Genomic DNA, 12988 nt, shown 5'->3' on the forward strand with positions numbered 1-12988 from the left:
AATGTTTTGGAGTTGTATTTGGAGTGTATTTCGTGACTGTTGGGAACTAGGCTACACTGGCACACCTACTTCCAGTGAATGACGCTAAGCTAGGCTAACGGTGCGGCTGTTCCCTAAGCCTAATGCATGCACAGAGAAGAAAAGGGTATGTATCTGCTTGTCTAACTCCAGGGTAGATGGCAAATAAGCTAATTTCCAAAAACGTTGGCGTGTTCCTTTAAGGCTCGTAACGATCGCCTACAGACAGGTCTAGCAGCGTGGCTGCTTTCAATAAATGTTCTATGTAGAGGAGCATATGCAGAGTAGGTAATACTAGGCAAGGTAGATTCCTTAGTAGCAGAGTGCATACTAGTAAAACAGTACAACGGTTAGTATTATCTTTTCTTTTTTATGTATTACATTCCCTTGGAGCGTACAGTACTTTGTCTGTACTTTGTGCGACAGTGTGGATCTGACGGGGTGGACGCTAAAACTCCACATGGAAAGTGAAATGGAAACGGGTCCGAGACCTTTTTTATGCTGTGATCTCAGCGTAAAACCTCCTCGAGTGTCTGTATGTTGTTTACGTTACACATCTGGATAGTGGATAGTTCACAAGGAAGAGAGACTCAGACTCAGCTTCTTCCCCCAGGCCATCAGAACACTAAACACTGATCTCCACACACACACACACACACACACACACACACACACACACACACACACACACACACACACACACACACACACACACACACACACACACACACACACACACACACACACACACACACACACACACACACACACACACACACACACACACACACACACACACACACACACACACACACACACACACACACACACACACACACACACACACACACACACACACACACACACACACACACACACACACACACACACACACACACACACACACACACACACACACACACACACACACACACACACACACACACACACACACACACACACACACACACACACACACACACACACACACACACACACACACACACACACACACACACACACACACACACACACACACACACACACACACACACACACACACACACACACACACACACACACACACACACACACACACACACACACACACACACACACACACACACACACACACACACACACACACACACACACACACACACACACACACACACACACACACACACACACACACACACACACACACACACACACACACACACACACACACACACACACACACACACACACACACACACACACACACACACACACACACACACACACACACACACACACACACACACACACACACACACAATCAAGGACTCCAGCCACCCGAACAACTGCCTCTTTGAACTGCTGCGGTCAGGCAAGCGATACCGGAGTCTTAAGGCGAGCACAGAAAGACTCAGAAGAAGCTTCTATCCCCAGGCCATCAGGCTGCTCAACGAACAATAACACTATGCAACAACCATCAAATGCACACAGCACACACATCCACACGCACACACTCACTTTAAACAAACAACTCACTGCAGCACCCACTTTACACACTTTAGAACACCTAAACACACTTTACACTTTATATTTATTGGTAAAGGATTTGCACTACAACTCGTACACCTTACTGTAAATTGTACCTAAATTGTACCTCATCCCATTTCTGCTCTGCACTATATAGTATTGTATATTAGTACATTGCATAGTATATTGTATATTGTATGGTAACTCAGTTACTTCTATTCTGCATCGAACATTGTACATATGTCTATACTGAACACTGTGACCTCTATTTTTACTTCTATTTTACATGCTATACTATTTTATTTCATACTTATCTTGTCTAACACAGTCTCTGGAGCGAAACAGTAAGAAGCATTTTGTATAAAAGTATTCTGTACTTCTGTATGACAACTATTAAAGAAACTTGAACTTGAAACACACACACACATACACACCACACATCCTCACTTGCACTCTCACACACCACGCATACAAACTACACTATAAAAAAGGTCACTTTAAAAACATAACTGTATATGTATATTATTGTATATAGTACTCATTACCTTTATTTCTTAAGCTTAGCATTGTATTGTATTTTATTCTTATAACTTTTTATCATGTCTATTTTATTATCTATTCTATTTTATTATTTGTATTTTTGCACAATCAAGGCGGGCATGGCCACCTTCATTTCAGTACATGTCTCATGTATGTGTGTGACAAATAAATCTCTTGAATCTTGAATCTATTCTATATAATTGTGTCAGCCAGGGAGGATTTGGCCCTGATCTGCACCCTCACGGACAGACTTTTCAATCCTCCAGGTACAACACAAAATAAGCAGGAAAGTATGTGAACAATGGTGCTCACAACGCTGCGTCTACTCGTACGCATGGTTAAAAGCAAGTATACAGAGACCCTAATATGTGTGTGTGTGTGTGTGTGTGTGTGTGTGTGTGTGTGTGTGTGTGTGTGTGTGTGTGTGTGTGTGCGTGTGTATGTGTGTGACTTACCACTTTCTTTTTAAAGTCCTTCTGTTCTAAAGCCATAGTCCGTAGTCTCACTAGTAACAGCTGCTGGGCCCTGACAAAAGAGAAGGGGTTAGTGTCAAGGTTAATACAGTGACGGGGAGGGGCGGTCAGGTGGCGTAGCGGAGATTGCGTTCGTCACCAACCCCGGAGACGCTGGATTCGCCTGTTCGAATCCAGCTCACAGCTCCGGGGTTGTCACCAGCTTGGCTGGCCTTTTGGAGGCCCCTCGTCACTAGAGGCCCCAAATTATTATTATTTTTTTTTTTACTTTTATTTTTTTTTGGAGGCCCCTCGTCACTAGAGGCCCCACATTTTATTTTTATTTTTTTTCTTATTTTGGAAATATTTAGTCAACAAAAATATTTCATCAACTAAAATATACAGTACGTCACACCCTGCCGTCTGCAAGTGGCTAATCTTGAGTATTTTTTCTCCTCTTCATGCGAGTTTGAGGTTTTCCGTTTGAGGTAAAAACAGCAATAAAAAGTCAAAACTTGCATCTCCACATCTCAGCCCCGACGCCTGAATACTTTTACCAGCGGATTTCCAGTTCCGCGTTTGCGTTCTGCGCTCTGATTGGCCACTGACGTTTCTGGTAGCGCCAATCGTGTGACGCCTCTTTCTTTCACCGGTTAAGCTTAGGCACTCTTTCGAAGTTGGTTAAGGTTAGAGTTTGTCTTAGAGCAGGGCGATAGAACACCAGCCCTGATTCCATACTCTAACCTTAACCAACTTCGAAAGAGTCGCCTAAGAAACGTCAGTCAATATTTCGATTGTATTTTTTTTCTTTTATACATACATACATACATACATACATACATACATACATACATACATACATACATACATACATACATACATACATACATACATACATACATACATACATACATACATACATACATACATACATACATACATACAGCCCCACCCCCACCTAATAGACAGTCCCCTTCCCACCGTATGTAATGTATATATTCTCTCCCCACTGTATGTATATTTCTCTCCCACCCACCCACCCCCTCCTAATGTACAGTCCCCTCCCCATCATATGTATATACTCTCTGTCAGGATCTATGGGTAACAGTACTGTATATTTGCATATCATATATGTCACAAATGTAACAGTACTATATACCTGTATGTCATGTATGTCCCTATGCCATAAATGTCATGATGTCATATATGTTGTGCATGTCATACATGTCACTATGAATTGAAAATGGGGGACCCTGATGTAAACAAGACAAACGTCTTTCTCTGGTCTGCATCCCTTTAACAATTGTGTGTATTGAGCCATACTGTATTATTTGTACCCATTCTGCAATCTGTTAAATACAATTTTCATTAATTCATTCATTCACAGACAGTAACACAGGACAAAAACACATTTCAACCCCCTCCCTTCCCTAATTATAATTTAAATTGACATTCACGTAAAAGTAAGCTTACTATTCTATTATTATATTCTTGTCTCCAAAGTGTGTGCATGTTTTTTTTCTTCCTGGGGATGGTGCCATCCCCCCATCTAAACATGGTGTGTTTCTTTTCTCTTCTTGATTGATTGATTGAAAACTTTATTAACAGATTGTAGAATGGGTACAGTACAGTACAGTACAGCTCAATAATTGTTAAGCGAATGCAGACCAGAGAAAGACTTTTGTCTTGTTTACATCAGGGTCCCCCATTTTCAATTCATCATAACATATGACATACATGACATACAGATAGACAGTACTGCTACATCTATACATTTATGACATACCAGATTTGCAAATACAGTACTGTTTGTGATACGAAAAGAGTCCAGAAAAGAGAGTATATACATTTGACGTAGAAACTGTACATTGGAGGAGGTTGGGTAGGTGGGGTGGGGTTGGGGAGGTGGGGGGGACTGTACATTGGAGGTGGTTCGGTGGGTGGGAGGGGTGGGTGGGTGGGGGACACTGTACAACTGTACAAGCAAAACTGTACATTGGAATATTGACAAAACCATACTTGGTCATTTACTGTACATTGGAGGGGGTTGTGTTAGGACATTTACAGGGGCCAGTTTCGAATTGCAGTCTCCCGTAGGTGTTCTTTGAGAGTGTTTTTGAAAGTGGGTAGTGATTCACATTCCTTTACAGCTTTGGGTAGGGCGTTCCACATTGATGTGGCATAATTGCGAAACGTGTTTAGTCCCTTGTTTGAGCCGAATCTGGGTTTAACATGATTTGTGGAGCTCCCTCTGGTGTTGTGATCGTGGTATTCACTGACCTTTGGGAAGTATTTTGACATGTACATGGGTACCTTGGTCGTGTAGTGTATCTTGTAGACCAGGCCCATTGCAAGTTGCTGTACTCTGTCGTCTACTCTAAGCCATCCTAGGTTGTCAAAGTGGGCACAAAGTCCTTTTAGCTTGGCCCTCAGAGCCCACCACTTCTAAATATTCTATATTTTTTTAAAGTGGCATATAAAAACGCCACTGTGCGTGCGTGCACGTGTATGTGTGTGTGGGGGGGCCTCCACAAGAATCTGGCCCAGGGGCCTCTGAAGTCTTAATCTGGCCTTGCCCAGACCGACTGTGGGGGGTAAGTGCGCAGCGACAAGGAAGGGGATTGGGAATTGGCATAACGACTAACATTGGGATGGGAGAAAATCGGAGGAAAAAGGAGGGGGAAAAATATCAAAAAAAATAAAAAAAAAATAAATACAGTGACAGGGAAAAAAACTGTGTTGTTCATATCCTACCTGTTGTAGTTGGGCATGGCCCCGGCCTGCAGGGGCCTCGCCGTGCGCGGCTCCACCAGGGCACAGCGCCACTGGTATTTCCCGTTGTAGCGTGTGTCCGTCACGCGTATGATGTCATCGCAGCGCGCCCCCAGGCAGGGCGGGTCACCGTGGGGGCGAATGTCCATGTTGACACGCACGTAAAAGGAGTCGGCGCCCAGGAAATCTGGAGAGGCGAGCTGGGAGCATAGCTTGGAGTAAGCTGAGAGAGAGAGGGAGGTGATGGAGAAGAGAGGGAGACGAAGACACAGAGAGGAAGAAACGGAGAGAGCCTCTTGTTATCTTTCTGAAACCTGGATTCATAGAATAGTACGAATTGAATTCATAATTAATTGAATTCATAAAAAGAAAGAAAAATGCCACAGGAGATTACAAGACACCATTACAGCTATAGATATTACAAGTCTGTGGGCCAGTGCTCCTTACAAGGAAAATACCACTGAACAACAAAAAGGTACTACAGTATTATGTTCAATGTACAGAAATAAATGGTTATCTCATGTAGTGGCATAGTAAATATACACATGTTTTTCAATGTAGTCTTTAACCCTTTCAGGTTTAAAGGAACACATCAATATTATGGGAAATGTGCTTACCGTCTCTTCTCCAGTGTCAGGAAAGAACATAGAAACCAATATCTATCTCTGTGCGTTCAGTAGAAAGCTATCCAACTGCAAGCTAGCCTAGCTTAAACACAAATGAATGGAAGCAGACATGGACCAGCTAGCCTAGCTGTTGGCCAAAAACACCTCTCCCATAATTTTAAGCTAAGCTAGTGGTCCGTATCCGCTTCCATTCATGTGTGCTAAGCTAGGCTAGTTTGCAGCCAGATAGCTTTCTACTGAACGCACAGAGAGGGAATTGGTATCTATCTTCTTGTCTGACTCTGGAGAAGACGGTAACCGCATTTCCCATAATGTTGACATGTACCTTTAAGTTTCTCCATTATTAGAACGTTCAGCTCTCAAAATTCCATTTCAAATGTGAGATTGTACCAGAGACACTCTAATACAATGACGAGATGAAACAAACATAATAATTAAATGTGATATTATTTAAAATAATACAATTATAAATTATACAATTAATTACTGCATTTTGTTGCGCAAGTGTGAGTTTTAAAGATGTTTAAAATGAATCATGACCTCTGGAGTGAGTGGTTGCCATGGCAACTAAGGATGGCAACATGTGTAGAGGTCTTTTTAAATTGCTCTTATCAAGACGGCGACGGAGCGAGCAGACCTCTCTTGAGAGAGAGACTCTTCCTGTACACCCGGAAGATCCTCTCTACCACCAAGTAAACACAAGGAAGTCCCGCTCACCCGGAAGATCCTCTCTACCACCATGTAAACACAAGGAAGTCCTGCTCACCCTCCATGTTGCTCTGGTGCCTGAGGGACGATGGCTCGGTCCACCACTGCAGAGAGAAGTGGGCCACCTCTCCGGTACACTGACCCAGCAGCACGCTGCCCCCACCGAACAGAACCCGCTCCAGCTGGGCAGAGAGACGAGGCAAAGAAAAGTGACGTCACGTTTCCAAAGAAAATGACACACAATGCATCCACAGACACATTGTGTGGCACATAGGGGTGAAACGATCTCAATGCAGAATCGAGGATTTTAAACCGATTACCTTCAATACAAACATTTTAATTAAATTGTGACCTCAAAATAGCAATGTTTATATAATCTGAACATTTGTGTATTAGCACACACACACACACACACACACACACACACACACACACACACACACACACACACACACACACACACACACACACACACACACACACACACACACACACACACACACACACACACACACACACACACACACACACACACACACACACACACACACACACACACACACACACACACACACACACACACACACACACACACACACACACACACACACACACACACACACACACACACACACACACACACACACACACACACACCTCTAGAAGCTCGCTGCCCTCCTTCAGTCCAAACTGCTCCGCAGGAGAACCGGCTCTCACACTACTGACAAAGATCCCTGTGCGGTTGCCCCCGACGATTGTGACGTCAGCTGCGAGGCTGTCTCTTCCTCGTTTGGGCGATGTGGGGGGGCTCTGCGATGGGGAGGGAGGGAGGTCCACCCTGGGAGATGGTTAGGGAGGGCAGAATAGATAAGAAAATACCTTTCCTATTATACCACTGTAACCACTGTAGTTTACTTTGGTAACATCCAAGATGACCTCCATATCAGGGCAGAGAACATGGATATACAGGGCCTACCCCATAACACCCGGGCTGGGCTTGTGTGGAGGGACTGGGGGCAGGTTGACCAGGTCAGGGGGGAAGAGGTGAGAGTGCAGGGAGCTCCAGGAATCACTCAGGTAGAGTTCACTCTCAGTCTGTTCACCTGAAACACAGCAGGTACCAACATAAGAGACACTCTCAGTCTGTTCACCTGAGACACAACAGGTACCAACATAAGAAACACTCTCAGTCTGTTCACCTGAAACACAACAGGTACCAACATAAGAGACTCTCTTTTCACCTGAAACACAACAGGTACCAACATAAGACTCTCTCTGTTCACCTGAAACACAACAGGTACCAACATAAGAGACTCTCTTTTCACCTGAAACACAACAGGTACCAACATAAGAGACTCTCTCTGTTCACCTGAAACACAACAGGTACCAACATAAGAGACTCTCTTTTCACCTGAAACAACAGGTACCAACATAAGAGACTCTCTTTTCACCTGAAACACAACAGGTACCAACATAAGAGACTCTCTCTGTTCACCTGAAACACAACAGGTACCAACATAAGAGACAGTCAGTCCTTTCACCTGAAACACAACAGGGACGGTGGACTAACATAAGAGACAGTCAGTCTGTTCACCCGAGACACAACAGGTACCAACATAAGAGACAGTCAGTCTGTTCACCTGAGACACAACAGGTACCAACATAAGAGACAGTCAGTCTGTTCACCTGAGACACAAGGTAGATAGATTCTTTATTGCCCTCTGAAACTTGTTTTCACAGCCTGCACACAAAACACTAAACCCTTAAACACAAACACAGGACTGCACTCAATATGACCAGTGAGAAACATATAGAGGAGTAAATTAAACACACCTGTAAGATGATCATTATCAGGATCACTGCCCCAGGAGTCCATGTCGAATCTGTTTAGTAAAGAGACAAGGACACACAGTGTTATCGATGCAAAGTCTTCTCGCATGGATTGAACTGGTCTGACACAAAGTGCCACGCCTGTGAGCTGCCACTAGAGGGAGAGTGGCTAACCGTGAGTAAGTGACTGAGTCTATGACGTGCTTTGCATAACACAATTGTTGTTACTTTAGACACTTTTTTAACACTACACCATATTTTATATATTTATTACAAAAATATTTGCACTACATCTCTACTGCATTTTAAAATGTTTGCATTTTGTTTGCATTTTGTACTTTATATATTTTGTATAGTGTTTCGTCTTTATTCTTTTGACTTTTTTTTTACTGTATGAAGCACAGGAGGCTCATACAGAACCAAGCATTTCACTGTAATGTAAATGCACCTTATATGTGACAAATAAAACAAAACTTGAAAATTTAAACTTGTTAAAGCTGCACTACAGAATAATGGCACCATGTGGACATGAGAGGTAACGGCACCTTGTTTAAACATGGAGGATGAGAGTTAACGGCAACAAAAAATACTTCAAGTAAGGCAACTGTGGGCACTGTTTTATATTACATTTGTGTGTGTCCTTCACATTGTATGACCAGAAAAGCTTGTATAGGCTTGTATAGATGCAAAACACTGTTTAAGAGTTTAAAGTGAAGGAAACAGGTGTCTGCTGCTGGGCTGGTGAACTCACTCAGTGTTGAACCTGCGGTTTATGGAGTTCACACAAGGAGGGAAGGGGAACGTGGAGAGCCTGTTGATTTCCTTCTCACTGTCCTGAAAAGCATAGTGGAAAACAACCGTCATCACAATAGAAGTTAAGCTGTACTCATATCACAGTGACAGGCTGTCCTTCCACTGAAGAAGGTAATTAAAAAATATATATTCAGCATGTAAATTACTACTAATCAACTAACAAAGTCGTGGGTTGACTTAATTAGATTAGATTAGATTAGATTACTACTGAGTAGGGGTGTAAAGGTACACGTATCCGTACCGAACCGAACCGTTTCAGTGTGTACCGTACCGAACGGCTGTAGTGTGTACCGAACGAATACAACGGTATGTTAACCACTAACGACCGCCCAATCTAATATAATTAAAAAAATTTTTTTTTCCTTTACAAGTCGATTATTAATTTCAATATAGAATATTGGTTTCAAAATAGAATATTGGTTTTATCTGGTATCACAGTGGCTAAAAAGCTGATAGCATCACGATGGTTTCAACCTGAAAAAAAATTGCCGGAAGGTCTGGATTCTTACATATCTCAATGTGATTTATCTAGAAATATCTACAGCAAGAATTTTGGGTCTCAATGAATCCAAAATGTCAATGTGGTTAGAAGTGGTGGAGAGAATAAAAGCTAGCATATAATGGTAGGGTCTGGTTAGGAGCAAATGATAATGGATGGATTATCCATTGGGGGGTCCAGGGGGGGGGGGGGGGGGGGGTGCGAGCAAGAGCATATGTGTGTAGGGTAATAGATAGCAGGTATTAGGGGTATATCTTGTATAAGACATTTATCTAAATGGTGATTTCATTGGATGTGCACTGTTAATTAATACTTGTATATCTAATCTTGTGTTGTCATGTTTGTTTATGTGTTTGTTTAAAAAATTATAAAAAAATAAAATACAAAAAAAGAATATTCGTTGACAGCCCTACAAGTACAATTAGTTACTGCACACTGAGTGGAACATGGAAAGCCACACTTTCCCCCACTGTACCAAAAACCTGTACAGAACCGTGACTTGTACATGCTATCATACATATATTTATATGGGTTATATGCAGGTGTATATACATAGGTATATAGAAAGGATGATATGCAGGTATATTCAGACAAATATGGATCAAAGACCAACCCAACCCCAAAGGGGAAACCTCTAGATAAATATATTGTTCAGCTGTCCCCGACTAAGGATTTGGATGGTCGACTAGGATTGGCCAAAATTTGCCGTTAATCGAGTTAAACTTTTTTTTTTATTTTTTTATTTTTTTTAAACTTTTTTATCATTCCATTTGGGCTGTGGGGGTGCTTAATGTCTGAAGGAGTCGACTGAAGGCTTCTTGTCCTCTGCAAAAGCATGCAATTGGTCCACTGATGGATACATCTTGATATTTGTCTAGTCTAGTGTGTTCATTAGATGGGTGAAATCCTCTTTCAGTGCCTCTGTGCCTGTTTTTGTAGGCAGTTAGCCTCTGGTATGCGTGCCATTAGCGTTAGCCACGCTTCCAGGCCTCTTTTCTTTTGGAAAGAATGATACAAAATAAAAATAAAAAATATAAATCTTTTTATTTTTATTTTTTTTATTATATTAGAGGTTGGCAGTCGACTACGGCTCCTTTCGACCAATTAGTCGACTAATCGATTAATAGGGGTCAGCCCTATTGTTCACATATGAGTTCCTTTGCACACCGTAGATCTTTTACATGATTTGGTGTTTTCTTGACTTGTCATTGTTGTGCACTGTGGAGGGAAAACGCAAAACTCACTGATGTCAGGAGATTCTCCTCTGAGTTGAAACGGGAATCTGTAAACCAATAGGATACATTTCAGTAACTATATATATATACATCATGTGTGAGGAACATGTCTGATGTGTATGCCTCTTCTATGGATGGGGGGGTGGGGTGGGGGGTGGAAGAGGAGGGGAACATTTAAGTCAAGTTCATCGCATTTCGACTTTTATGGGATTGCAATCCTGAAAATGTATAAGAAATATTCACAAACAAAAGAATGATCTCTTAGCTCACGTTCATTATCCGTACTATTCCATTTGCATCATCACTGCAGACGTCACACACAAAAAAAAGTGATTGTAATCAAATGACAGGTGACTCTTTTAATGACAACCGTGACTAATGAGCTGTGTTCGTGGCATTGTCGTCATATTATTGGTAGGAAACATGTGAGAATCTACTATGAATACAAGGCTTACCCTCAGAATTCTCATTGGCTTGACCTCTAGAGGGCGCCTGCGGCACAGAAGAGATGAACAATGACAAGACTTTACTTTCAGTGAGAGGTATTTTACACAGAGCAGGTACCAACATGCTCCTGGTTACATAAGGTTGTGGTGTAGTGGTTAAACACTGTCGCCTCACAGCAAGAAGGTCCAGGGTTCGATTCCCGCTTGGGGACCAGGTTTCCATGATGCCAGTTACCCAGGTGGGGTATCTCCCAGGCCTTTCTGTGTGGAGTTTGCATATTCTCCCGGTGCTTGCAAGGGTTTCCCCCCGATAAGATAAACCCAATGGAAAAACATGCACAACAACAAGATCGCTAATGCTGTGGCGTCCTTGACGAAGACGGACAGGAGCACTTGGATTGGTCCCCTGGCGCGGCTCACGTTGCGCCTGTCTGCTCCCGGCTGCCCTTGGGGGGGAAGGACGACGGGATGGGTTAATCGCAGAGACGATTCGCATACATGCATCGCATGCATGCCGATTAATGACCTCTGAGCAGGTCCTAAATTATTATTAATTATTATTAAGGTTTGTCTGAGGCGACATCTCTTGACTCTACGCACCACAACAATATGATCCGATCTGGCACAAAGAAGTTTAATCTTGTTACCTCCGAGCTTCCTGAGGACAGTCACTCTTATGTTATGTAAGAGTAACGTCAAGTATGTTGTTCGGGTGAAATGTCTACTCTAGTAGATGTGGATACTCTAGTTCATTGCTGGGTTAAGTACTTCTATTCTATTCACATATATGCTTACTCTGAATTAAAAAAAAAAAAAAATCTAACCCTAACTAACCATACTGTCATGCACTTGTCCTAATAAACTAACCTACACTGTAGCACTCAACACTTTGATGAACATTGTTACTCAGCTGATAGAGTTGTGCTCTTCCTGATGGCTTGTCGTACAGAACTTGTAAGTCGCTTTGGATAAAAGCGTCAGCTAAATGACTAAATGTAAATGTAAATGTACATGTATCTATTGATGACCGGAGTGGTGGACGTCCTGTGATGATGGCCGGGAGGATGCAATCCTCTCTACGTCGCCCCCATACCTCAAATGGATACATCATCAGCTCTATTTTCAATCTTTCAACATTTTTTTATGTACCCCAGTTGCTATTGCATGTACTTATTTGTGTGTTTCATTACACGTATATGTACATGCTTACCAACTGTTTCGCCTGTTTTATAGCAACACTACTATCACCGACATCTAAGAAGGGAGATCCCCCCTTGAACGGCCCTTCTATAAGGTTTCTCCCCTCCACATTGCCTGTGGTGCTTTTTTCCTATTGCTAGGTTTTTAGTGAGTTTTTCCTTACCTTCTTGTGGGGTATGTCTGGGAGTGTTGCATTCATTTATTTATTTGACATTTTATTTTGGATTTCATGGTGTTTTTGTTTTGTTCTTGATTTATTGTGATGTTTCTTCTTGACTTGTTTAAAGAAGACGTGTCCGGCTCATGGGGACATTAACTTGTG

General features: G+C 42.3%; 1 protein-coding gene across 1 annotated transcript in view; it reads right to left on the minus strand.

The window, feature by feature from the left end:
- LOC311240067 (caspase recruitment domain-containing protein 10) overlaps window positions 1-12988 on the minus strand; it is an 82834-nt gene that overhangs the window by 14599 nt on the left and 55247 nt on the right. The window contains exons 11-19 of the mRNA XM_084328583.1: window positions 11476-11512; window positions 11030-11067; window positions 9225-9307; window positions 8475-8526; window positions 7620-7738; window positions 7301-7481; window positions 6702-6825; window positions 5292-5532; window positions 2541-2610 (exon numbers count right to left, since the gene is read on the minus strand). Of these exons, the coding sequence (XP_084184709.1) occupies window positions 2541-2610; window positions 5292-5532; window positions 6702-6825; window positions 7301-7481; window positions 7620-7738; window positions 8475-8526; window positions 9225-9307; window positions 11030-11067; window positions 11476-11512 (945 nt within the window). The remainder of the gene's footprint in view (window positions 1-2540; window positions 2611-5291; window positions 5533-6701; window positions 6826-7300; window positions 7482-7619; window positions 7739-8474; window positions 8527-9224; window positions 9308-11029; window positions 11068-11475; window positions 11513-12988) is intronic.

This window comes from Notolepis coatsorum (genome assembly GCF_963971535.1).
Source record: "Notolepis coatsorum genome assembly, chromosome: 14".
In the NCBI taxonomy this organism is placed as follows: Eukaryota; Metazoa; Chordata; class Actinopteri; order Aulopiformes; family Paralepididae; genus Notolepis; species Notolepis coatsorum.